Source organism: Vidua macroura, chromosome 23 (genome assembly GCF_024509145.1).
Source record: "Vidua macroura isolate BioBank_ID:100142 chromosome 23, ASM2450914v1, whole genome shotgun sequence".
Classification (NCBI taxonomy): Eukaryota; Metazoa; Chordata; class Aves; order Passeriformes; family Viduidae; genus Vidua; species Vidua macroura.
Genome location: NC_071593.1, coordinates 8103281 through 8129315, shown reverse-complemented (window position 1 = coordinate 8129315; position 26035 = coordinate 8103281). Strand labels below are relative to the sequence as shown.

The 26035-nt window shown below is 47.3% G+C and overlaps 4 protein-coding genes across 5 annotated transcripts in view; 1 reads left to right on the top strand and 3 right to left on the bottom strand.

Annotated features, from left to right (window-relative positions):
- Positions 1-6380, bottom strand: part of PEX14 (peroxisomal biogenesis factor 14) — a 67655-nt gene extending 61275 nt beyond the window's left edge. Inside the window, exons 1-2 of the mRNA XM_053997608.1 lie at positions 6325-6380; positions 2336-2383 (exon numbers count right to left, since the gene is read on the bottom strand). Of these exons, the coding sequence (XP_053853583.1) occupies positions 2336-2383; positions 6325-6360 (84 nt within the window). The 5' untranslated portion in view covers positions 6361-6380. The remainder of the gene's footprint in view (positions 1-2335; positions 2384-6324) is intronic.
- Positions 6381-6498: 118 nt separating this feature from the next.
- On the top strand, positions 6499-11277 carry DFFA (DNA fragmentation factor subunit alpha). The gene is made up of 6 exons (XM_053997607.1): positions 6499-6684; positions 7738-7899; positions 8015-8145; positions 8939-9128; positions 9537-9691; positions 10322-11277. The coding sequence occupies exons 1-6, from the start codon at positions 6588-6590 to the stop codon at positions 10523-10525; spliced, it is 939 nt and encodes a 312-aa protein (XP_053853582.1). The 5' UTR covers positions 6499-6587; the 3' UTR covers positions 10526-11277.
- A 1044-nt stretch (positions 11278-12321) lies between these two features.
- CENPS (centromere protein S) lies at positions 12322-14492 on the bottom strand. The gene is made up of 5 exons (XM_053997812.1): positions 14395-14492; positions 14167-14290; positions 13779-13812; positions 13498-13564; positions 12322-12730 (listed from the first exon to the last, which is right to left on the bottom strand). The coding sequence occupies exons 1-5, from the start codon at positions 14434-14436 to the stop codon at positions 12575-12577; spliced, it is 423 nt and encodes a 140-aa protein (XP_053853787.1). The 5' UTR covers positions 14437-14492; the 3' UTR covers positions 12322-12574.
- An 896-nt stretch (positions 14493-15388) lies between these two features.
- On the bottom strand, positions 15389-25254 carry PGD (phosphogluconate dehydrogenase). Of its 2 annotated transcripts, XM_053997811.1 has the most exons (14): positions 25208-25254; positions 25130-25153; positions 24744-24819; positions 24133-24312; positions 23931-23996; positions 22763-22881; positions 21690-21759; positions 21199-21333; positions 20588-20777; positions 18301-18431; positions 17684-17817; positions 17262-17361; positions 16220-16342; positions 15389-15703 (listed from the first exon to the last, which is right to left on the bottom strand). In XM_053997811.1, exons 2-14 carry the CDS (start codon positions 25135-25137, stop codon positions 15584-15586), a joined length of 1452 nt encoding a protein of 483 aa, XP_053853786.1. In that variant the 5' UTR covers positions 25138-25153; positions 25208-25254; the 3' UTR covers positions 15389-15583. The 2 variants fall into 2 exon arrangements, with proteins under 2 accessions (XP_053853786.1, XP_053853784.1); XM_053997809.1 differs by having other exon boundaries at positions 25130-25211.
- Positions 25255-26035: the final 781 nt, after the last annotated feature.

Sequence of the window (26035 nt, the reverse complement as noted above, 5' to 3'; positions counted from 1 at the left end):
CTGGGACTGCTTCTTGTAAGGACACTGGGACTCACGGGATTAATGGCATGGATGTGGAGTCTGTTATCTCCAGTTTGGCGGCTCAAAATATCAAAAGTGGGTGGGAGAAAGAGCAGTGTGGATTGTGACATGAGTTTGTAGGGCTGCATTCTGAAGGCCTCAGTAGGGCCATAAACCATTGCAACGTGCCCTGGAAGACCCAAATGCAGGACACAATGTGATGTGTCAGACTGGGTCTGCTACAGGATCTTGGAGAAAGCTTGAAGTCCTTGTGCAAACCACTAGGAATCCTGACTTCTCCTGTCGAAAGCAGCAGGCTGTAGGCAGGGGTACAGGGTAAACAGAAGACAGTGTCCCTTGCACAGGGCAAAATCCTTGCAGGATTTAGTGTCCAGTAGAATCACAAATCCCAAACAAAACCAGCTTGAGACTGTAACAATGTCTGCTGATACAATGCAAGGTGTTTTAATTCTATTGCTTTCTCATTCTTGTGTGCTGGTGTGATCCAAACAGGTCAGTCCTGTGAAGCACTGAATCCTTCCACTCACCAGTAAAGTCAAAAAGGGTGAGGGGGTGCAGAGCAGAATTTGGTCACGAGACTCTCTCCTCCCTCCTCTGGACTCTTCAACTGCTCACCACCAAATGTGAAGTCCAGGATGATACCCCCAGCACACAGCCCCCCACCTAGCTGACTGCTGGATTAGTGCCAGGGCTCTCTGGTGCTTCCGTAAACACTTTTATGACACGGCACCATGTGCCTCGAGTCTGGTTTATGGGCCAGGATCTCCTGCCTGTGTGGAAGGCAGCCTGCACAATCCTGGCCACAGGGAAGCCACAGCAGGATGGTGGAAGTCAGGTCATCTGGCTCACAGACCTGAACTGCTCATTTAATAAGGCGTCTACAGAGGAGCATATGGAAACAATAATGACTCCTAAACAAATGTGAACTCCCAAACAAATGTGACAAAGTCTGTAAGAGTTTATTTTTTAAAAGTTAATGAAAAAATAAGAAGGAAACCTCCACCTTTCAGAAGGCTCTAATTAGCTGACATGCTAGACTCACCATCATGAGAATAAAGTTTATGCTGAAGCTCTTTAAATGTATAAATAATTTTATGTAGTAAGAATATCCACCCAAACAGAAGGATATACAACTGCTATATACTTCCTCTGAGCAATTCTGCAGTCACATATACAGTAAGAAATGATTTATATCTAAGGTAATGTTAGAATCTGCCTTGAGAAAGAACAAGCTGTTGACCAGAACAGGATGTGATGATCTGCTGCCTGACCTGACCTTTCTCAGGCAGGGAAAACCAACTCCTCCAAAAGCAAACCACGAAATCCACCACAAAGCACAAGGTGTCAACAACAACTTCAGGTAATCTCATGTACAGATGTCCATGCAATTAAGGGATGGCACAATGTCATTAGAGAGACTGCCACTGCAACAGAATTCACAAACAGACCTTTCATGAGATGCATTATAGTGACTTTTCTCAGTTCACAATCTTTACTCACATCTCTCTTTTTTAAAAATCATCTCCTGCGTTCTCTAGGTCAGAGTTACATACTTTGATGTGGCCAGTGTCACAAGTGCTTGAGTCTTCTCCCTGCAAATAGCTATGATCAACAAATGAAAGCTGCAGAAGAAATTTAGAGATCTGTATGTTTAGGACGAAAGCATTGGCTAAGAATTTTGTCAAGGTTTTGGCTGACTTATAGATGGCTGAAGAGGAAGGAAGAAAAAAAACCCCAAGGTTGTAAAATCCATATACTGCAGCTCCAGGAGTAGTGGCTCACTTCCCACTCTGCATCACCATAAAAGAGCAAACAAAACAGCGTTCTCTGAGTTATCCTCATACACAAAAAATCCCAGGGCCCTTTCCAAAATGCTTCTAGAGTAAAAACATTGGATTACGTGCACTGCCAGCTGACAAACATTTCTAAGCTCACTCTGAGTGCCTCTGAATATAAAGACAGCTTGAATGAGGTCTCTGAGCAGCAGAGGGGGTTTTGTAAGAGTACAGCACTACAAATCTGTTGCACAGGGCATTCTTCAGACTCTTTCCTAAAGAGGCTTTGAACAAGAGCACATCCTCGGGAGAGGCCAGGGCCCAGGTGACCCAGGTCTAACCCCAGGCTCACGGGAGGTGGTGGCCACAGATCAGAATTCAGAGGGGTGAACAGCATGGCCACCCGCGGCAGTTTGCACCTTTTCCACAAAGCACCAGCTCCTCAGAAAAGCAAAACAAAGGCCGAAAAATGATGCGGCAAAGAGAACAACCCGCGTGTTATCAGCAAGAAATTCTCTGCTGCTTCTCGAGGAACTTACCAGCGGCTCCCGGGACGCGGCGTTCTCCGTCGCAGGGCAGGAGCCAGCCTGTGGAGCAGAAAAACAGTGAGGTCACATTGCCACCCGATGGGCACCGCTAGAAACACTCATCGGAGGGCTCTGCCAGCAGCATTTAGGCAGGCACATTTGTCTGTGCTATCAGCAAGTTCTGTGGAGGACTGAAGACAAAAAGGTCAGAACCACAGCAAAATGTATTATTCCCCATTTAAAACAAGGGAATTACCAGAATCCGCAGAACTGATTTTAGGGAGTCAGCAGCGAGAGCTGGCAAGACTCCTGAGAGATGGCATGAGAGTAGTGGCCACACAAACACAAATCTTTAAATACTTCTCCCATTTCCAGGATCCAGTAATGCATCCTTTGTTTTCTGAACCATTCTTCTAAAGATTTCTAAATAACCATGATTTACCTAAACCTCACAAACTGTCAGCAGTACCATGACCATCCTTGCTTCCAACACATAATTAAGAGATTAAGTTTTGTCCTCCAATTCTATTCCTCATTTTTATGCATATACCTCACCTTCAAAGTATCTCAACATTTATTTTTCCCATTTGCAAAATACACAAAAACAATATAGAGAAAATAAATATTTACCACAAGAGGGTACCACAAGAGGGTGCCAGAAACTCAAATATACTGCAACTCATCTGCATCCAGACAAGGATCCTCACCAGGACCCAGCCAGACCTCACAGGTGGGCAGGGATTCTCTGGGATCACTTGCCATAACCTCTGGCTGGGAAGGAGGAAGGAAGAAAGGACCCAATTCATATTCTCAGGACACTCAATTCATATTCTCAGGAAATTCCCAGAGCTAAGTATTTAGCATTGAAGAAACACTGATAGCCAAGACAAATCTGAAATTGGTTATCCTGTTCATAGACTACACCATCATCTTGCTTTTCTCTTTCTTTTACTATAAAAAAAAAAAAAAAACAGTAACAGAGAGACAGGATCTTTTGTTTTGCTTATTTTTAGTAAAGACATTGCTAGAGGCCCAAGGAACATTATTTCTAAACAAAACAAAGTATTTTAAAATCTCTGTTAGAAATATTTATTGCCTTTAGAACATAATTCTATCTACGTAAATTATTTCATTTGAGCTGCAGTACTCCCCTCTCCCCACACTGCTTGAGGCAATATATTAATTCATGAGAATGAGAAAATTAAACTAAGAAAAACAGATAATAAGCCATAAGACATCTGACACTCCCTTTTCAGCATCTAAATTAACTTGATTTGTAATAGGAAACATGATGGGGCCCAAACATAAACATGTTAAGTGAGGCAGTGCCACTACTCACGGCCTCATGCTGAAAGCTTGGTAATAAATAAGCAAACATCACCAGGGCAGAAAGCAAATATTTTATCAGATTCTCTAAACGTTTAGAGTGCAATAGTGACAACTTTCTACAAGCATTGGTAACAGTGTCAAAACTGCAATGGCTGTGTAAGAGGAGTGGTGTTTACATTCTGTGAGACTTGTAAAGATATTTTCACTGGTTTGTTTAATTCCAAAACTGTCCCCTTGAAAAGTCACCTACTGTACTATATATCCTTCAATCACATCCCCTTTTTCCAGGCAAAGCTGTAAGACTCTCTCAAATTCCATCCAAGCCCCCAGAATCTGCGAGCACTGAACACTTCTCAGAGCTCTGGCTGAGGAATGTGCAGGAGAGTTACAGGATCACAGAGCAGTTTGGGTTGAAGGGACCTTAAAGATCATCTCATTCCAACCCCCTGCCATGGCCTGGGACACCTTCTACCAGACGGGGACACCTGTCCCCAGCAGGCACGGCCAGGCTGGGGCAGCAGGAGCGGCCCCCACACCCCTGACCGGCACACGGGGGCAAGGAGGAGGCTCCTGCAGCGGAGAGCAGCTCCTGGGGGGTCAGGGCTGGGGGTCAGGGCTGGGGGTCAGGGCTGGGGGTCAGGGCTGGGGGGGTCAGGGCTGAGGGTCAGGGCTGGGGGTCAGAGCTGAGAGTCAGGGCTGGGGGTCAGGGCTGGGGGTCAGAGCTGGGGGTCAGGGCTGGGGGTCAGGGCTGAGAGTCAGGGCTGAGGGTCAGGGCTGGGGGTCAGGGCTGGGGGTCAGGGCTGAGGGTCAGGGCTGGGGGTCAGGGCTGAGAGTCAGAGCTGAGAGTCAGGGCTGGGGGTCAGAGCTGAGAGTCAGGGCTGGGGGTCAGGGCTGGGGGTCAGAGCTGGGGGTCAGAGCTGGGGGTCAGGGCTCGGGGTCCGGGCTGGGGGTCCGTGCCCTGCCCAGCAGCTGGACCAGAAGCTCCTGACCACTGCCCTGTCCGGAGGCTCCTGACCACTGCCCTGCCTGGCAGCTGGGCTGGGGGCTCCTCACACGCTGGATGCAGGATGGACACCAAAAGGGGTGCAAATAACTCGTTCTGGCCTGAGGATCCAGGCTACACGCAACGGGACAGAACCTGATTCTTCATCTTTACCTTGAATACCCAGAGCGTTCTCTGGCTACATTTATGAGGTTAAAAAGCAAGACTCTCCCATTTCCAAACATGGAATCTTGTTTTGAGGTAAAGTAACATAAATAAATGGGGGGGGGTGGGCGGGAGGTTAAGTGTGCAGTGGGAAAATACAATATCCAAACTCAAAGGAACCTGAATGTTTTTTAGGCAACCACATTTGCCAATTAACAATTAATTTCTGAGTTTTTCTCAGAAACTTCCAGCCCCACGGACTGCCCAGGTGCCTTACGGACCAGTCACAGATTGCTTCAGGTTTCCTCATTCTGGAAGCATTCACCTGAAGTGTGAGGGATGGACTGTAACGCCTGCACCTCAGCCTGGGGCTGGGTGATGCAAAGCTGCCCTGCCTCCTGTGAGTTTGGTAACTTGGCCTTTCACAACCCAGATCTGTGCTGGTTAGCCAAGAGTGCTCATTTTATGTAATTTATTTCTATTTCAGTTTAGTTCAATGGCCTTCCCTACAAACTCAGCCTCCTCAGTCCAAAATAAAGGGATCAACAGAAGGTTCATGGTGATTTTGCCAAATCAGGGCAGATTTGAGCGACTGCACATGACAGTGTGTCACTGGCAGGCTGCTCTGTTTTCCTCCCAGTTGCCCACACAGCCAGACCTTTCCCCTCCTGCTGCTGCAGTGGGACCCTGGGGGCTCTGAAAGGACTTTACCAAATCCCACTGGCAGCACACACTCAGGAACCTGCCTGGGATAGGGGTGAGATGCCAGAGCTCCAGGAGGTCACGGAATTTGAGCTTGCAGTGAAGTACAAGTGACTGTAGATCATGAACAGGACAGTGTGAGTGAGAGGAAGCCGACACTCTATACACCTACATCACACCTCTACTACAGAATCACTGAACCCAGCTTGGAAGAGGCCTTCAAGAAAATAAGAATATATACTACATACAACTCCATCACAGTTCCGTTTTTTTCCTCTGGCTCTCCCATTCATTTCATGTCCCAGTTTAAAAATATCTTAAACTTTTAGTGTTTCTTGAGCATTCAAACCAGTGACCTTACATTTCTCTTTTGCTCTCCCCATTCAGGTTTGTCCTTTTATGCTCTTGGCTCAAGGATCTCCTTCCGTTCCTCGCATTTGCAAGGCAGAGACAATATTTTCGTCTAACTAGTCATAGAGCCACAGAATGGTCTGAGTTGGAAGGGACCCACAAGGATCATCGAGTCCAACTCTTACCCTGCACAGGGCTCCACAGAGTTTTATAGCCCAGCTGCACACTGTCTCCTTTCTCTCTGGCCGTGTTTATAGTTATTCTTCTCCTGCTCAAGTGCTTGATGAGTTTCATACACAGACCCTCGATGCCAACACGCCCGTGCCCTGGGCCCGGCCTGCACACCCTTCAGCCAGCCCCGCACAGCCCCGGCTCGCCCGGGGCGCGGAGCCCAGTGCAGCCCCGAGCCCGCGGTGCCCGGGGGCGGGTCCCGGAGCCCCGGGCCCGGCCCGGCCCGGCCCGGCCGCCTCACCTGCCCCGGCTGCTCCGCTCTCTCCGCCGCCGCCATCTTCCCAGGCGCGGCTAATCCATCCCCGGCCGCCCGGCGCAACGCCCCCGCCGCCGCGCCGCGCCGCGCCGCAGACACGGCGAGTCGAACGCCGGCGCGGCGATGCGGGCAGCGCCGGTGCCGTGAGTGCCCGGCCGGAGCCGGGCCGGGCCGGGCCGGGCCGATCCCGCCGCAGCAGCGCCTTCCCCGCCTGGAAGAGCCCCTGGGGCACTGCCGAACGTCACTTGATGGCGGCGCGGCTGAAGCGCTGCGTGGTGCGGCGGCGGGACGGGCCGGAGCAGCACGGCGTGGCCGCGTCCTGCCTGCGGGAGCTGCGCGACAAAGGTGAGGGGGGGCCCGCTGTGGGACCAACTGTGGGATTCGGTGTGGGACCCGGTGTGGGACCCGGTGTGAGACACACTGGGACCCGGTGTGGGACCTGGTGGGGCCCGCTGTGGGACCAGCTGCGGGATTCGGTGTGGGACCCACTGGGACCCGCTGTGAGACCCGGTGTGAGACCCGGTGTGGGACCCGGTGTGAGACCCGGTGTGAGACCCGGTGTGGGACCCGGTGTGAGACCCGGTGGGACCCGGTGTGGGACCCGGTGTGGGACCCGGTGGGACCCGGTGTGAGACCCGGTGTGAGACCCGGTGTGGGACCCGGTGTGAGACCCGGTGGGACCCGGTGGGACCCGGTGTGGGACCCGGTGTGGGACCCGGTGGGACCCGGTGTGAGACCCGGTGTGAGACCCGGTGTGGGACCCGGTGTGAGACCCACAGGGACCCGGTGTGGGACCCGGTGTGAGACCCGGTGGGACCCGGTGTGGGACCCGGTGTGGGACCCGGTGGGACCCGGTGTGAGACCCGGTGTGAGACCCGGTGTGGGACCCGGTGTGAGACCCACTGGGACCCGGTGTGGGACCCGGTGTGAGACCCGGTGTGAGATCCGGTGTGAGACCCGCTGTGGGACCCGGTGGGACCCGGTGTGAGACCCGCTAGGTCCTGCTGTGGGACCCGCGGTGGGACCCGGTGTGAGACCCGGTGTGAGATCCGGTGTGAGACCCGGTGGGATCCGGTGTGAGATCCGGTGGGATCCGGTGTGGGACCCGGTGTGAAGACCCGGTGTGAGACCCGGTGTGGGACCTGGTGTGAGATCCGGTGTGGGACCCACTGGGACCCGGTGTGAGACCCGGTGGGATCCAGTGTGAGATCCGGTGGGACCCGCTGTGGGACCCGCTGGGAGCCGCTGTGACACCCAGCTAATGTGCAGCACTGTGAGGAGACAGGTCCTGGTCTCCAACTCAGTCACTGAGGGTTGCCTGTCTTTTGTGCTGGGGGTAATAAACGGGCACTGCTATGTCACTTTTATCGTTAAGTATTTTTTTTTTCTTTTCTGCAGCTTGTGGTGTTCTGGCTATTGACAAGGCCAGGGAACCCATCACCTTGGTACTGGCAGAAGATGGGACCATTGTGGATGATGAAGATTACTTCTTGTGTTTGCCACCTAACACCAAGTTTGTGGCACTGGCCAAGGACGAGAAATGGTCCAGCAAAAGCTTAGGTATGCTGTGAGTGAGGAAGCCTGGAAGGGGAGGTGTGTTTGGAATACACCTAGTGACATTGGGCAGGGGCAGGTGATCAGGAATGACCCATGAAACTGGTGACTCTTGTGTCAGACAGTGGAACATCCTGGCTCTCGGAGTCTGTGGATGAAGTGGACAGTGCTGCCGAGAAGTGGAAGCAACTGGCCAGGCAGCTGAAGGATGACCTGTCCAACATCATCCTGATGTCTGAAGAAGACCTCCAGGTACAGTGGGGAAGCCCCCAGTCCCTGTCCTTGCATCTGCCCATCATCCATTTATCTCAGTAGAGAAGAGACTCAATAAACAAGAGCTCAGGCTTAATTCAGCTGCTGCTTTTGGCTCTTGTTGTCAGAGTCAAACTTCTCCTTGAAGGGAAACATTCAAGTGTCCAAGGATGCTCTTAATCCCCAACTATCCTTCACAGTGTGTTTTTCCAGTTGAGTACTTTTTGTTCCAAAAAGGTTGAGATTTGGCCAAATGGCAACTGAGGTTGGCCATTCCTTAAAGCCAGACATGTATTATGCAAAACCACCACCCCTGTGTAACATGTCCAGAGGGGAGGCTGAGCAGCAGGCCAGGTCTGTCTGCTCCAGAGGGGTTTGAAGAGCTGCTGTCACTTTCCAGAGCTGATTGATTCAAGTTTCTGACTGCTTAACACCTTGTCTGTGGTGAGGCATGGCAATAACTGTCCCTTCTTGTTCTACCCAGTCTGCAGCTTCCCAGGTGCCAGGCTACTGCCTTTCCTTTGAATATTTCCATGCACTGTGAAGAAGTAGTGCTTTGCCATTAGTTTTCACGATTTCTGTTAAAATTGCACATGATTCCACACCTTCTTGGATGCCTTTTGGCTTTTAGTAAAAAATGCTGCCTGGTGGAGTGCCACTACAGCCTCTCAGAACTCGGGGGATTTGCTATGACAAGAAACCTTGTGGAACATGCTTGGTTTCAGGAGGGTTTGTACATACTGCATTAAGTGCCATGAAATGAGTTACTCAGGAGCCCTCTCAATGTTTTAAGGTGCTTATTGATGTGCCACACTCAGACCTGGCAGAAGAACTTGCCCAAAGTGAAACCAAAGTCCAAGTGCTGCAGGACACCCTGCAGCAGGTGCTGGACAGACGAGAAGAGGAGCGTCAGTCAAGGCAGCTCCTGGAACTCTACCTAGAGGCCTTGAAAACTGAAGACAGTGTCTTAAGCAAAGTTGCAGGTAGGGAGCATTTGTATGCTAGAGAAGGAGGTTTTCAACTCCTAGCTGAGTGGAATAAATAAAGTAGAATGAGTAATTTGATCAGCTGTTGTTAAATGGGGTTGATACAAGAGCAGTTGTAGTGCATATAGTTCAAGAATTCTCTGAGCAGAGAGCCTCTCACTGCTGTGTCACATTTCTCACAAAGCCTGAAAGCAGAATACTGGGAGAAAAGCTTAGATCCTGGAGTCCTCCTTAACATTATGGATTTCTTAAGTTCCAGCATGCACCTAGATTGGATGTATGTTTTAATAATCTCACAACCATAGATTGGATGTATATTTTAATAATCTCACAACCATCAAAGCAGTCCAGGCCACTTTTCCTGTCCTGTTTGTCAGGGGCTGTACTGAGTCTGCTCCTTTTCAGAAGCTGAGGCTGCACCAAGGAAGGAGATGGATGTGGTTGACACAGGTACCAGCAGCACAGATACTTCAGCCACAACAGCACTCAGCAACCAGGTCCTCGCTGCTCTGAAAGAGAAACGTGCTCCAGAGCTCTGCTTGGACAGTCAGGATCTGGAGGTGGGTGAGAATGACACAAACCATATTCTGGCAAAGCTCTCCCTCCAAAAGAGAGGCTATAGGGGAAGCTGTCCTTGCTTTGGGAGGCTCTGATGTCAGTAGATTGTTTCAAAGTGCTGAAATTTAATTAATTTTGCTTCCTCAGTAACACTACCCCTGACTTAGAGCTCCTCTGTAATCGACATTGGTCCACACACTCTGCTCTGTTCCCTGAAAAGCCACAAAGTAATTTTGGGTTTGGTCTCTGACAAATCAGCTGTCTTGCCAGCAAGGCTCTTTGGGCTTTTTTCTGTGCTTATGCATCTAGGTATGTTTCTTTTATACATCCCAAATCAAAATAAAAACCTCATTATTTGGAAAAAACTGTAAATCGGAAAGTCTAGATAAACTGTAACCATTTAGGAAGGTCTTCTTTCAAGATGTGACCTTGCTACTCTTTTCCCTGCTGTAGAAAGTAAGTAACTGCTTTCTCTTCCTTTGAACACCTGAACAGAGCTTCAAGCATTGAGTGCAAATTGCTGGGAACATCTCCAGTTCCAAAGTGCCGCGTTCCTGCTGTTGTTAATTCAGCAGAGGGTTAGTGGCTGGGGAGCCAGCAGAAAAGTCTGTTAACAATCTGTCTTGCTACAGCTGGTGTTGAAGGAAGATGCAGCAGCCCTGGCCTCGGCTCTGGGATGGGACAAGCAGAAAGCTGGAGCTCTGCAGGAAGCCTGTGATCAGGAGCTCTCCAAGCGCCTCAGACAAGTGCAGACCCTGCACTCCCTACGGAGCACATCCAAGGGCAAGAAAACGCTTCCCTGGGGAGACTGGCCCAGTGCAAAACGCAAGAAATAAGACTGCATTGCTGTTTGCAGTTTAGGTTTTGCTTTTGCATTAGAATCAATGCAAGCTAAGACACATCCTGGAACCATAGTTTGCTGGTCACACTGTGGTCTGGCTATAGAACATCTAAAATCTGGACATTGTCCTGAGGCTTCAACTCCTCTGGTCATTTGAATTGTGTAAGCAAAGGGATTCTGACTTTTTGCAGAATGCTAGAACAGTGGTATTGCTAAGCACAGCATGTAAGTGTTCAGCTTTCAATACCTGGTTGGTAGCCAGCAGCTTCCATCTGATAATGGTGGATACAGCTCCTGAAGCCCCAGGCAGTTTGCCTACTTTGTTCTCCCACCATTTTCAGTGTAAAAAGGATGGAGGATCTCTGGAAGGCACTTCGAGGCACAGTCAGTGATCAGGGCAGAGGGGATAGCCAGCTGCTGCCTGGCTTTAAGCTCCAGCCTGGAATCTAGGAACTTGAATTCTCACGCTGATTTAATCAGTTAAAGTAAATTCAAAGTCCTTCAACTTCAGTGCTTTTTCTGTAAGGAACTCCTGCCTCTTGGATGCTGTGTAAGAACTATCATGTAAAACACAGCAAAGGTGGAAATAATTGCTTTGTAAGGCTGTGTGACAGAAGACTTGCCTTTGGCCTGCTGTGTTATTCTCCTAATCATTAGTGTAGCATCATGATGCTTTTCTATTAACTGTCTTATTTTTAAATTTGTTAAAGTTTCTTTTTCTAACATCAATAAAACCTTTTTATCTTACTGTTGGACTAGTTTTGATATTTCCACCAGCTGCTATAATTAAAAGAATGGGCTGATAACTACAGTATTGCCTGAAGGAAAGAGGATGAAGAAATTGAGCACGAAGTACTGTCTTTAACTTAAACAAAGTGTCTAGGCAAAACGTGTGTTCATCGTGGCGACTGCACCTGAACTCCCACCTGGCACAATCTGCTCCTATCATGTGAGAACAGAAGATGTATATGAAAAACATCTGACAAGTGAGATGAAACTTCTGAGAAGGTTTTAGTAGGTACAGATGTATTTTGTAGCAGCATGCTAAACCCTCTGATCTAACACAGCTTTAAGTGGCCCAGGGTAAGTATTCCTACAGCACACGGTCAGGTGAACCCATTGCATGCAACAGTCCAGCTTAATTATGGCATAGTCAGAGTCAGACAGTGCAACTAATAAATATTCTAAACAGTTTAGTAATTTTAGGCCGATAAACAAAACTACTCAGGCTACCTTCAGGTGAAGCTCCCCAGATGGGAATTTACTGGACTTAGGGGAGAAACTTGCAGGCAACTTTTAATCTGTTTTGCTTCTGAGCACATTTAAACTGTAACCTCATAGGCCGTGGCAGGTAAAAAGGTTTCCTGGTGTTCTGAATAGGTACTTACTGCAGGCTTTTTATGTCCAGTCTTTCTGCAATTGCAGGGGTGGCTGTCCTACCCCTGGAAATCCACTTCCTTTGACTAATTATGTTCACTCTTTGTACAGTTCATTTGCACTGGGTAAGGCTCTGCCAGCCCAGCAGAGGGCAGTGGGATCCCTGCAGCCACGGTGCCACCTGAAAATGGGAACTACTGACAGTGACAACTGCACCCTGCACTGCCACAGGTGGGAAACCACACAAACGAGACAATGAGCTAGAGATGGCTTAGTAAAAACAAAATATTCAAAATGTCTGAGCAAAAATAGCAAAACTGGAAGCAAGGAAAAAGTCAAAGGAGAAATTTTTACTAAAGAAAGTAGCAGAATGAAGGGTATTGCACATACTGAGTTATGGTTCAGTGAGAATGGTCTATTTCAAATTCTTTATTTAAAGTATTTTAATTTTTATAACAGATACCTTTTGTGAGCAATTAAGGCACTTTGGCTGTAAGCTTACTGAATTCTAACAGACTTTTCATTTTTGGAACAATAAAAATCCAGTCGCATTCACCCGAAAAGCTAAAGATTCATTACTGGAGCCAACCTGCAAGAAGAATAGGCTAATTCTGGTTTCTCTAGGACAGTAAGAGAAGATGACCTGAAACGTTACTCGAAAGACAAATCATGCCATGTTGGAATCTTCATTTTCAGTCACAGCTGCTTCTTGTTCCCCAGGAGTTCTCTCTCCCTTAGCTGCACTGGACTTCTTTTTCTTCTTCTCCTTCTGCTCCATGTTACTTGATGCAAGCTCTTCACTCTTCTGAGTGATATATTTTAGCTGGGAACAATAAATTAATCAGTCCTCTGCTGAGGAACTTCATTCATTCACAAGACATTAGAAAGAAATACTGAAGAGAAATTAACAGGGCAAATTCTTATTACAAGAAAAATGAGAGACTCCAAAAATCATTTACTTTGCCTTCTCAGGCAAGTTCATGTTGTGTATTTCAAATCATATATGGAAGGAAAAAATCTCCTAACATAAAAGCAAAATTAGTATTGGAAGCATTTTTCATGGATTAACATACAGGCATGTTTTAAGAGATTAGTGAGTTTTATCCACTGAACATCATATAGACCAGCACAGGAGGGAATACAACAATCCTGTGATCCCCATATTAATGCTGGGAGACTCAGCACCTTGAGGCAGACTCAAGTTATTCCTGACCTTAGTCTACAACAAAGAAACACAACATCAGGAAAAAGCAAAGTGACTCACGATGCTGTGTCTGCTTATTGCACTTTTGAACTTGGAACTTCAGCAGCTCTGGTGCAACGAGAGCACTGCTGCTTGAACTGCAACCAGATCTGTGTTACACCTCACCACACTGAGGCAGAGCGGCAAGAAGCAAAATAAGATGAAAATTTTAAAATCACGGGGTTGTGCCTATCTACCTCAGAAGACAGTGAAATTGCTTGTGCAACAGTTGCTTCACCATGTATAACCTTCATTCAAATGAATTGAGGAAAATTAAGGAATTAAGTTAATTTTAGGAATTAACTGGTTTAAGAATGTTACGAGACAGAAAATGCAGTGCATCTCACCAAAGAATTGCTTCTTCTAGCCAAAAGCTTCACGTCTTCTGTAGTAACTGTGGTTCGTTTTGCATGCCTGTATAACGTCAAAAAACACTCCTTAACATTTTTGCCAACACTTACAGTAAGAGGCCAAGATCAAAAAGTACCTACAGGAAATTTCTATTTCATAACTTCATACACTATTTAAGCAGCCAAGCAAGCCCCTTAAAAGCTTGAATTATGTGTTTTAAAGATTTTCTAGGAGCTAATAAAAAAAAAAGAAAGCCTTTGTAACAATCAGCGCATACCTTGCAAACATTTCAAGGTCTTTCGCAAAGATTTCTAGAGAAAACACAAAGATGTCATATATTTTAAAACACTGAGTGGGAAGAGATACAGAATACAGAAGTTATCCAAGTCAGTTATGAGAAGTGACCATAGCTGGCTATTAGCCACCACTCATACACAAGCAGGTAGCCACACAATACATCTAAATGCTTTTTTCAGGTCTGAAAAGTCGAACTGGTATTTCTTGTACTTAAAAAAAATAACAATAATGCAAGAGAATGCCCCGGTGACAGCGCGTTGGGTGCCATTATTTCTGAAGCCCCGTGCCTCCAGCGATGGCTCCTGAGCAGACACGGACCGCCGCGGTAACCCACGTAACACAGGCAACTGGAGCTAACGCAGCTGTACCGCACTGCCGGAAGGTGATCTCCGAGATGGCTGCGATGCTCTGTTTGCTGAACTGCACGTCCTTGTCCTCCTCCACCTCCTGGCACAGGCACCCGACGGAGTAGTGAACCGCCGCCTTCAGCCTCTGCAGGGACCAAGGCAGGGGCCGGCAGTGACACACCGGCCTCGCCCCAAGCCACCACAAGCGGGGACGGCGGCTCCCGGCCTCGGCCCCCGTGTGCTCGGTACCTGTGCGAGCATCTGCCGCTCGTCGCCGCCGGCCGCCGCCATCGCTGCCCTCACGCTCTCCCGCCCCGCGCTTCCCGCCCGGCGCGCGCGGCGGGGCGGGGCCGCCGCCACGAGGCCCCGCCCCGGGGCCCCGTGAGGGGACGCGCGGCCGCGCCGCGGGGCAGCGCCGCCGTTAGCCGCGCTTGTTTCGCTGAGCTCCCAAAGCTTACTGCGGGATCTGCAGAAAAGGTACCTTCAATTCAAAGGTACGTTTTACCGTATTCGTTTTGCCTTATATTCATCTAGTGACTAAGTACCTGTCTTAGCAGAAATATATATGGCCAAAAATTAATATAAAAATCAGTGTGCAAATCAGCACAAAATTTAACAGGTTTTTGAGAAATAAAAAGGTTCAGACACCCAGGTGAATTTTCAGATGTCCTGAAGATGACTGGCAGTAGCATTGCAGGGAGAGGATATAAAGTAGAGCCAACTTTGCATGTTGCTGTGGGGATTTTTAATTGCCCCGGTGGAAGAAGAGGCAAAGAATCAGGGAGATTTGGGGGAAGAAAGTGCAAGCACACAGCAACGCAAAGTGTTTATGCCAGAGCTTAAAACTGAGAACAACAGTTGGAGGGAAAATGGTGACAGCAGCATGAGTTTTGTTTCTCCGTGACCCATCCCACCCTTCACCAAAAGCACAGAGAGCTCAGTGACAGACTGAGCAGCTGAACGCCCAGGAATTAAATCTGTAAGAGCCAAACCACTGCCTGTTAGGAATAAACCATGGCAATGGAAGAAAGGCCTTTATCTGCCCAGAACCTTGCCTAAGTTCCTGTGCTGTCTGCCACTCTCCATCTCAGCAATTCCTGAACTGCAGTCATCTCTGTCCTGATCCCTAGGAATTTATGCACTACAATACTGTAAACCTAACATGACTATAAATTCTATTAAAGACTGCACAAAAACATTTTACCTAGTTTTGGCCAGCACCAATGGAAAGAAAACACCTCAATACATTTATAACTAAATTTATTTAGTTTTTTTTATATGATACATATAGAGAGATATACATATAGGTATGAAATACACCCCCAAGTTATTACAAAAGTGTCCAAACACAAGTTCTAGTGGAGTACAGTAAAAAGTGATATTCTAGAAGAAATGTTAGAGATCTACAGTATCTGGGCTCCAAGTGGAAGGATTTCCATTAGACATTGTAAGCAGAAGAGGACACGTTTCCTCCATGGCCTGTCCAGTTAGTGTGGATAAATACCCCTGGCTTTGATAATAATTCATATGTATGTGCACCAAAGTAATCACGCTGAGCCTGGAATGAGAACACACAGACAAACCAGACACACAAATGTCAGTATCATATGAGTTCTAGAAGTTGCACCTACTGCTACCTAAGGAGAAATAGTAGAAATAAGATTGGACTCCAATATTATAACACTCAAAATTATTTTCTCATTATTAGCAAAACCACTGCAATGAAAAATGTACTAATATCTAATAATTAAATTAAGAGTTCTGCAGAAACGCAAGTACAGGATTTCTGCTTGGTACTAATCTAAAAAAACAAGCACTTCCATACATCCAAACATTCAAAGATACTTCTCTACAAACCATTTAGGTTCACAGATGGAATACAAACACACAGGGCGCTGCCATACCAGTATCTCTGGTGTTCTTTATCCAGCTGTCTCTAAGTGTTTCACTGACATGAATTTCAGGTAGGACAGAAATATATTAGGCAATCTATACTGTGAATGATTAGGACATCCTGCATTGAGACCTTTAAAGCAATGCTTAAATAACAGCATGATGAGATTTCAGTCCCTACCTGAATCAGGTTAGCTGGCAGTATCTCATGCCTGTATCCATCATAAAAAGAAAGTGCTGTAGTGAAGCAGGGCATAGGGATTCCAATCTGCACTCCAGTACTGATCACACGGCGCCAGGACTCCTGGGAGAGAGGAAAAGAGGGGGGGAAAGGAAACTGATCAGTGCTCACTCACAGGAATGTGCAGGCACATGAACTACTCCAGTACAACTGTGTGTGCTGTTTCACGTTCTGTGAAATCCAGTAACCAAGTCTGAGCAAATACAGCAGCAGATTCCTGATTTTAAATAAACGACTTAGATCTGAAATAATGGCAAGTAAGACAGAGTTAACAGCAGGATGAGAACAGTTGAGACATGCAGTCAAACCACAGCCTCAAGCAAGGATGCTGTCCTTTCACATAAACATCTCAAAAGCACGAACTCAGTGGGGAACGGGCAATGCTCTGAGCTCTGAGACACTGCCAGCACCTCTCACCAAGCACAGAACAAAGCTCGCCCAAGAGCCTAAGAGGACAGCACTGACACTTCAGACACACGTGGATAATTCTCAGTTCAACTGTTCATCTGCTCTAGTAATTTGCATGGAATATTCAGATTCAGTTACAATAACTACTAATGATAATATGAGACTTCTTTTTTGGCCAGATAACGTGGTTTTAATTCCACCCAACAGCTCCATCCAAATCAGGACACTGTTTGCACAGACACAGGCCTAAAGAATGGGTGGGTCTGGAACTGTTGTTCTGGGGCTACTGCAAACAATGGTGCTGGAACAGAGCTTTATGGTCTGCTCAGCTGAAATCCAACTGCACAGCAGGCACAAGACACAGGGCAGTGAAGAGAATGTTCACACAGGCCAGGGCTTTTTTCCTCCTACTATGGTCCTTCTGAATTGCTGGATATCTGTCTAAGGCTCTTCTGTACCACTAAAATGGGAACCTTCAGTTTCCAGTGATAGCTTGGTCAGTATCAAAGAGAAGAACCATGACAGTCCTGGCTGTAAATTATTGTTTTTATGCTCTCCTTTCCTTGGAACTTACCTGACAGTTTTCTACAGCGCTCTTAAAGAAATCATCCAACAGCAAATTCTGGAGCTCAGGGTTTCGATCAAAAGCATCTTTGATTTTTCCCAGGAACACACTAGGCAAAATTAACCAGGAATAAATGTCACAGCTCCCAGCAAAGGCCCAGAATTCAAAACTTACAGTGCCAAAACTTGACTCAGCCAGAGTAAGATTCCAAATATGACAAAGACCAAAAAAATTTTCAGCAGTTAAGCTACCAGAATAGTGGGTTCATCTGGTAACCCTTGGTGTTGTCTACAGCCTCTCAGAACCTCACCAGCAGAGTAACTCCATGGATTTTCCAAGGAAATCTCTAGGCTTGTCAGCCAAGCATCTCATAAACTAAACTGCCTGATCTTCTCCCCTCAGCAGCCAGGTTACCTCCTCATCCCAATTACCTTCTGATGATGCAGCCTCCCCTCCACATCAGTGCAATACCACCATAATTCAGTGTCCAGCCAAATTCTTTGGCTGCTTGTCTCAGCAGCATGAAGCCTTGAGCATATGAGATAATCTTGGAAGCATACAGGGCCTAAAAAAAAGAATCAAATTCACGTTCCAAGAGAAGTCTCACCAAGTTGAACAACAAACTTCACACATACCTACTCTGTTCAGCCCACATCTCAACAGGGATGAGTACAGTAGCAACATTCCAGTTATTTGAGAACCAAAACATCCTTTCTCGTTGGAAAGTTTGGTTTCAACAGAGAGAGATCAAGAGAGCAATACCAGGCAAAGGCAGGAGTGCTGAGGGGTGGACAAGCTCCTGTGCATGAATTATGATCTCTGTGCCCCACGTAGTTGTCTCTGCCCACTGTGGCTTAGAGTTTAATTCCTTCTGGATCCTTCCTAACCTTCCTTTGGTTAGGAATATGTCACATTATGCTTTGTAGACATCACGAGACAATGCACAGTGCTGAAAGCAGGAACCAGTTCTTATGAAATATGAACACAAGAGCTCCTCCCCAGGGTTCACAGCACCCCAAACCTGCTCTAACCCTGCACGAGGACTCACCTTGCGGATGTCCTCCAGGAAGGCCTTCTTGTTCCCACTGAACTGGGTCATTTTGGGCCCTTCCAGCAGCTTACTGGCCTGCACTCTCTCATCCTTGAGGGAAGACAGGCACCGTGCAAACACAGCTTCACCTTTGGGTATGGCAGCAAAGAGGAGATCTTTAGAAAGCTGGGCATCCCTGTTCATCTCTGAGACACTCAAGCACCACGAGTGTCACTGTGCCATGAGCCATGCACACGAGCAAAGTAACTGGGGCACAAATGAATTATTCCAACAGCACTCCTGAGGGGCAACACTGCCACTCAGTACAAACACTGCGTAAGTCTTGACTGATACGACAAAGCTTTCAAACGACAAAGTAAAAAGCCACAAGTCATCCACATGAAAATTTACGCTCAGGAACATTTACCAGCTCTCAATTTTGAGAATTTACTTTAAAATCTTTTCCTATCTATCAGAGACAGACAGTGTTGCACTACAGTCTAAGGAACAGCGAGGCTGAAGACTTCACCAAGTATTGTATCATGCTTTTAAGATAAAAAGCTGTTCCTTAAATGCCAGCTTACATTAAATGGATGTGCCTTAAAATACACACATGCAAAATAAGGGCAATAAATCAACAGGTTAACTTGTAAGATGAAATAAGTCTCATAAATCTGGTAGGCCCCTAGCACTTGTATTCAGAAGTCCATAAGAATGTTTTCTAACATCACTAAATATCATCTGTCAGGCTGGCTCAGTGAGTTCCTAATCAAGCTGGTTTAAGCTGTACTTGCTTGCAATTGAAGACAGTATTGTAAAATGAAGGAGAAAAAAGTTTGCTTTTCAGGGTCTGATAGAAGGAGAAGCATGTCTTCATACTGTCATTTTGTTCCACCCTTTGAGTTGTGACATATCCAAAAAAACCCCAAAGATATCCACACCCCAAAATCAAAAAAAAGAGTGAGTAATGTTTTCACAAGACTCTGGATCCTCCCTACAGCAGGAGGACATATCACACCTAAATCAGAACAGGCTCATTTCCATTTCTGCAAAAACTTCCTTCTACAGGGGGGAGGAACAGCATGGTAGGAAAATCAGGAAAAAGCAGGAGTAGCATGACTCTGCTTTTACAAGCAGAAGTTTGCAAGTCATGCTCATGCAGTAAAACCACACAGCAACTGCCCTGAGAGCAGCCACGTTTGCACAAGGACTATGGCACACACTTCCCTATCAGCTCAGCATTACCTAACAGTGCTCCCTGGTGTGGGTATTCTCAGCTCAGTCAGAGAGAAAGAGAAAGGTTTTCTAACCAGGCGAGAACCTGGGAAACAGTTGGGAAAGAAGGTAAATAATTCTCTAATCTATCTTGTTATTCACATTGTTTATAGAGATGTCCTGCCACTGTGCATCATTCACTGCCCACCAATGGTGTGGGATGTTTTTACTCTAAGACCAATGGAATTACTCTTCTCGATGTTCTCTATATATAGAGTGGTGCATTTGAAATAAATCAGAGTTCATTTTCTTTGCCTTCTGATCTGGAGTTCTCTGTTCCCGTCCTGCTCAACAGCGTCACCCTGGCACTGCAGAGCACTCATCAGGGAGTGTCTCCTCCACCCTTGATCTTTGCGAGCACCCCAAAGGGGAGAATATTAGCACTACAAGCAGGAAACACTGTTTCAAGCCTAGAACTGAAGGACTACAGGAGTGGTAGAACAGTAAAACCATTTAGAGAACTGTGTTTTGCTGCTGGAATGGAGCCATGTTTCTTTGACAGCTACACTGCAGTTACTTTCTTTTAGCTACTGAATATAATTTTTATCTTCAGGACTTGACCAGCCAATGCAAAGGAAAAACAGGTAGAGAAAGTATGCAAATGAAAGCAAATCTGAGAGCAAATAACCTTTTGACTCATCTAATTTACTCAATGGGAAGCTCGCTCTGGACCTGTGGTATTAGGGCACTCTAAATGTGTTGCAGATGTGTTCCAGCTCTTCTGTATTACAACACTCTGAGCAGAGCACTTAATGTTCCCATGAAAATCACCGAGTCCTCACAGCACTGCAGACACCACGGACACAGGTGTGACAGCAGGACCGCCAGCATTGAAGGAACAGGGTAAAAACAAGCCCAGCAAAAAATCCCAGGAACAGCTGTCAGGGCAGAAAAGCTGGAACAGCTACACCTACAAGAGCCTCTTCTGCCAGCCCAGCCCTGCTGTGGGCTCATTTCTGAGACTGTATTTTCCCCTGCTCCTTACTGTGATGTGGTACATGGAGGTAGGAAAGATGAAAGCACCAGTTACCGATGAGTGTGACCGGGACTCCATATTCCAGGGCAGAAATGGCTGTCCACTTCCCTGTGCCTTTTTGCCCTGCACTGTCCCTGATCTTTGGGAGGAGGTATTTGCCATCACTGTCTTTGAATTTGAGAATATTGGCTGTGATTTCAATCAGGAAAGAGTCCAACTCTGTCTTATTCCACTCCTGAAATACCTGAAAAAGGAGAAAAGTATATACATATTCAGACACACCACAATTTGCTATGTCTCTACTGTACCTTTTAATTGATTAATATATATATTTTGCCTGCTTGATTATAATGCTCAGTGTTTCACTAGCTCTTTTCAGGCAAGGTAGCTCACATCTCTACACATGAAGGTGCTTCCTGGAGGGAAATAACTGTTGCATGGGAAGAGGTTTAGATAACTTTCGTAAGCATTCAGCTGTGTCTGTGCTCACTGCTCCTACTTCATGTAAAGCTCATGAGGAATATTGTGCCTCACTCTTGCAGGAGGCACGTCACAAAAATTCTCTTCATGTACATGCAGCAGCTGTACCCAAGCCCAGCACTTCACCAGTGGCAGAGAGACACCATGGCACAAAAAAAGGAAAGATGTTAAAAACTGCAAATCACCTTTGCCATCTCATCGTGCTCCATGCCCACCACATCTTTCATCAGGTGATAGGCCTCACAGATCAGCTGCATGTCTCCATACTCAATCCCATTGTGCACCATCTTCACAAAATGTCCAGCTCCTTCCTCTCCCACCTGTTCGGAAACATCCAAAAATCCCCTCAGCAACAGCATTGTCATCACTTCCAATGCTTAATACCTGCCCATGGCTTCCTTCTGCCTAAAGGAGGGAATCAAAGACAGTGCTAACTGAAACCAGTGGCTCACAGGTCCATTTAGCTCCCCCAGCACATGACCCAGCCATAAAACTTTGTCTTTCCATTGCATGGTATGAGTTATCAGAGATGGTAGATTGGAAAGGAGCACAGCCAGAAAATCAACCACTGATGGTGCTGTGTTTATTGTGGACAAACATCCATGAGCTCCAGCAACCAAAGGGCCTAAGTATGGATCTAACCCCAAGTTAGGGTCAGTATCAAACAACTATTTACCCAGTCACAACAAGGTTCCCCAGATCCCACTTTAGCAGCAATGCTTTGAAATATGGTCTTGATGTGGGGCCTGTGGGGAGAAAGAATACACCTTAGCAGCCAGGCAGGGGATACAAACACCACACGAGAAAACAGATAAAATCTACCAGTATGATGCCTCCTTCTGTAACCTGCCAAAAGGCAGCCTGGGCTGAGGGCAGTTGGCAGGCTGGTAACACATCCACACAGCAATGTCAATTAAATATGTTTTTCCCAGCTAGACATTGGAACAATCAAGTCATGCTTCCAACACTGTATGGACAAGCATAATACACTTCAAGGAGCCCAAATATCCTCTCCATTTGAACACAGAAGTTGTCCTTGCTTAGCTGATCAAGGCAAAAGATGTTTGGGCAGAAACTTACTGTTGTTGATGGCTTTGTGCTATCAAATTTGAACAGGCTGATACGGGTATGAAGCACTAATCCAAATGGACAGGGACTCAAGAGATACTAAAGCTCACTTAAAGCCTACACACACCTTTTCTTTCCACATCCATACAGAGAATGAGCAACCAGGGATAAAGTCTGATATGAGCATTGATGTGCAGTCCTCTACTGAGGCATGAGTACAAAACAGCACAGCAGCATGCAGAAACTGGCAAATAAATTGATGCATTCAATAGTGGTACAAACATGTACTGAAGCTCCTTTTATAATGTGTCACTACAGGGCCATTTGCTGCTGCCTGATTCATGGTTAGCAGCTTCCCAAGTGTGTACAGCCTCAAAAGAAAAAAATAAGAAATACTTGTTTAAAATTTAAGCAAAATTCCCTTCTCCCTTCAGATGTCTGTAGGTCCTACTTTTGCCCATGGATTCCTGGAAGAAAAGCCTGCCTTTGTTCTGCCTTACATGAAGGCTTAGCACTGCCCCATGACCCCAGCCAGGTTGAGAAATCTGGAGCCTTGAGGAAGTGAGATGGCAACATATCATGTTCTCTCCACACCCACACCCTCCTCTTTCCCTCCCTCAGTGCACAATGTGAATTGTTGCAAACCATTCTGAACAAGAAAATATACTATTTCATGCTTACCAGGCTTCCTTGGCTCCTCCTGGCATGAGAGAGGGTCCGTATCTGGCACCCTCCTCCCCGCCACTAACTCCACTTCCCACAAACAAGATGCCCTTTGCCTGTAGCTCCTTACAACGCCTCTGGAACAAAGAGCAGAGCAGCACTATTTAATTTTGTTTAATGCCAGAGCCTTACACACAAAGGCTAGCAATTCAGATGTAAAATTAGGTTTTTCAGTTCTGCTTTGGATGTGGTAGAAGCCAACCTCAAGAAAGCTTGTTCATACACCGAAGTGAGCATTAGGAAACTTCCTGTTGCTTTGGCTCCTTGCAAAAGTTACATGGTGAGAAAACAAGTCCTTCTGAACAGCAGATAGACATGAGCAGCACTGAGGCCAGAAAAGGCTTGGAATTAGATGACACATACTGTGTGAAGATGTGGGGGAGGCAGATTAGGCCCAAGGTGGAGTTGCTGAATTCATTGCAGAGTGAAGGTGCAAGCACAGAAAACTCTAAGGGCAGGTAATTGCCTCTGAGACGAGAGGGGCACAGGCCGACATCCCCAAGGACTGACTCCCACTGAGCTTTTCATTTCACTCTGGCATGGCCAGCTCACTTATCCAAGATCAGGATGTCAGAGCAGGAAGACGAACATGAGCACCTCTTCTAAGATTTAGAAATAGCAATCTGAATGCAATATTTTCATGTGAGCACCCCAGACAGGCTAATGCAGCTTCTGTAACTTCTACAGTTACAGCCTGTTCACAAGCAGATAATTACTCTGCTGCTTCCACTACCAAGACAGCCAGAACAGCAGTTCTGTCTTACTGGATTGTCCTGCAATCACGAAGGATTAAGAAATAACAACAAATCTATAAATATCCTTAGACTTATAAATCTCCCTGAAAACTCCCTAAGATTGTAAAATTAAAATTTTTAAAGGCCTTCACTCTTTAAAACACATTGAAAAAATATTCTCTGGTGATCTGGGTAACTTCCTATAAAAACATTCTTATAGTGCAGTCTTTAATTGCATTTTAACAGGCTGCATGATTTAATTTTGCAGAAATCAGTTTGGCTTTTCCAGAGCACAGGGGTGATGGCATCTTATTGAGTGACTGTTCTGATGATCAGAAGTGGAAAAGTCGTGTGTATTTTATTCACTCACTTTAGGTAGGAAACAGGCTTACCGTGGTATCTCTGTACTCAGAATTCCCACCATCAATTATGATGTCTCCTGTCTCCAACAATGGCACCTGTCAAAAATAAATCAGCATTTCAGTTTTCTCCATACATTCAAAACCTCACTAATGATGAATAACTGAGAACTTCCAGAGGAAACTCCTCCAAAAGACAGCAAGAAGTCTCAGGTAGAATGAGTGTCTGCCTCACCAATTTATTGATGAAGTCATCCACTGCACTTCCAGCCTTCACCAGCAAGAGAATGCGCCGGGGCTTCTTCAACGTGGAGACCATCTCCTCCAGGCTGTGGGCACCGATCACTCTGGTTCCCTTGGCCTCGTTAGCCAGGAAATCATCCACTTTGGAAACTGTCCTGTTAAAAGCACAAACCTGGGGGGGCAAGAAAACATGTTAATAAAAGCTGCCAATGGAACAGTAACTTTAGCTCAGACTACAGATTACACAAGCAAGGTGCAACATCCTGTGCTCTCCCTCTTCCACCTTTGTGACAGGTCCAGGGCAGAGATAAATCTGAGCACGTCTTTGCACGTGCCTCCAGAACCTTTGGTTAATGGCAAGGCCAAGGCAAACTTCAGGGAAAAGTCATGCATAATTAACATATCAGGTGCCAGCTGAGTACAGGCATGTACAGGCTGTTCTTCTCTGGAAACAGGACAAAGGCCAGCACAGGGTATAACTAAAAGGAGGAAATAACACCCATTAGATCATCACAACTGCGGGGGGAAAGCACCCACAAAATGCTCAGCTCCAATCCCAAGTGCTACTAGTCAGCCTCCTAAAAAATTTGCTTCCTCACTTACCACGAAGCCGTGGTCATTCATGTTCAAAATCAGGTTCTGACCCATCACGGCCAGTCCAATCAAAGCAATGTCAGCTCTGGAATGCGAAAGAACAAAAGTGCCAGGGAAGTCACGAGCAGTGATCCAGCAGTAGCATCCGTACCTGTCGGGCTGTTCTGACCTTGCCAGCTGCCAGGGCAGCCCATCCCTGCCTAACGAACACGGAGATCTGAGTTCATTCTCTCAGCTACTACTGCAGCAGATCCCACAGTCGAGCCACCGGGCAGAGCCCCCGCGGCCAACAGCGCACCGGGGCCTGCCAGCGCCGCGAGCGGCTGCGGCCCCGCCGCAGCGCGGCCGCGCCGGGCCCCGCTCCCGCCCCGCTCGCGGTCCCGCCCCGCTCTCACTCGGCCATGGCAGCGGCGTTCGGGGCTCTCCGTTCTCTCGGGGCTCTCCGTTCTCTCTGTTCTGTCCGTTCTCTCGGGTCTCTCCGTTCTCTCTGTTCTGTCCGTTCTCTCTGTTCTCTCCGCTCTCTCCGGGCCCAGCCTACCGCGCGCGCCGCTTCCCCTCCTCAGCCGCGGGCGGGGCGGGGCGGGGCCGAGCGCGCCCATTGGCTCTTGAGGCGACTCCGCCCCCCGCCCATGGCCCGATGCCTCGAGGCCACGCCCCCTTAAAGCGGCAGTGTCGCGGCGGGAGCGGGCCGCGCTCCGCGCTGTCCCCGCGTTGTTCCCGCGCTGTCCCCGCCGGGCTCTGACGTTTCCCCGCCGCCTGCGAGTCCCGAGGAGCCCCGAGAGCCGCGCCCGCCCGCGGACGAGCCGCGCAGCTGCCCCGTGCCGTCGGCTGTTCCCAGCGGTACGCACTCCTGGGCCCGCCGGGAACTGCGCAGTTTGTCATTAGTAATTATTATTAGTAATTATTATTAACTGGCTTCCATTCTGCCGCTGGACACTGTCCCGGGCGGCTGTCAGCCCCTCAGGTGTCACCGCTACCCGCTTGTCTTTGTGCGTCCAGGCCAAACTCGACAAACCTGTCCGTCCGTCAGCACCGAGCGATCCCGGGAGGACGAAGCCGCTCCCCACCTCCGCTCCTACCGGACACACACCTCGAGACCGTAGCTTCTATTCAATTCTGTATTAGTGATTTTCTAAACAACATGACCCGCAGCAATCTGGCCCATCAAGTTTTCGGTTCACCTTAATTTTGGGCACCCCTTCTTTCTCAAGAGCAGTCGAGATAAATTTCAGTAAAGCATCGGCTTGTTCAGCACAGGTTTTAAAAACAAGCAATCGACATAAGACACAAGTAATTGAATC

Coding starts and splice junctions, on each gene's coding strand:
- DFFA (XM_053997607.1), top strand. CDS start 6,588: ATGGCGGCGCGGCTGAAGCGCTGCGTGGTGCGGCGGCGGGACGGGCCG. Junction 7,900..8,014: donor ATGGTCCAGCAAAAGCTTAG/GTATGCTGTGAG, acceptor CTCTTGTGTCAG/ACAGTGGAACATCCTGGCTC. Junction 9,692..10,321: donor TGGACAGTCAGGATCTGGAG/GTGGGTGAGAAT, acceptor GTCTTGCTACAG/CTGGTGTTGAAGGAAGATGC.
- CENPS (XM_053997812.1), bottom strand. CDS start 14,436: ATGGCGGCGGCCGGCGGCGACGAGCGGCAGATGCTCGCACAG. Junction 13,813..14,166: donor GATCACCTTCCGGCAGTGCG/GTACAGCTGCGT, acceptor TGTTTTCTCTAG/AAATCTTTGCGAAAGACCTT. Junction 12,731..13,497: donor CTAGAAGAAGCAATTCTTTG/GTGAGATGCACT, acceptor TATTGTTCCCAG/CTAAAATATATCACTCAGAA.
- PGD (XM_053997811.1), bottom strand. Junction 21,334..21,689: donor GGGAACCTTGTTGTGACTGG/GTAAATAGTTGT, acceptor GTTTCCGAACAG/GTGGGAGAGGAAGGAGCTGG. Junction 15,704..16,219: donor TGCCAGCTAACCTGATTCAG/GTAGGGACTGAA, acceptor TTCTCATTCCAG/GCTCAGCGTGATTACTTTGG.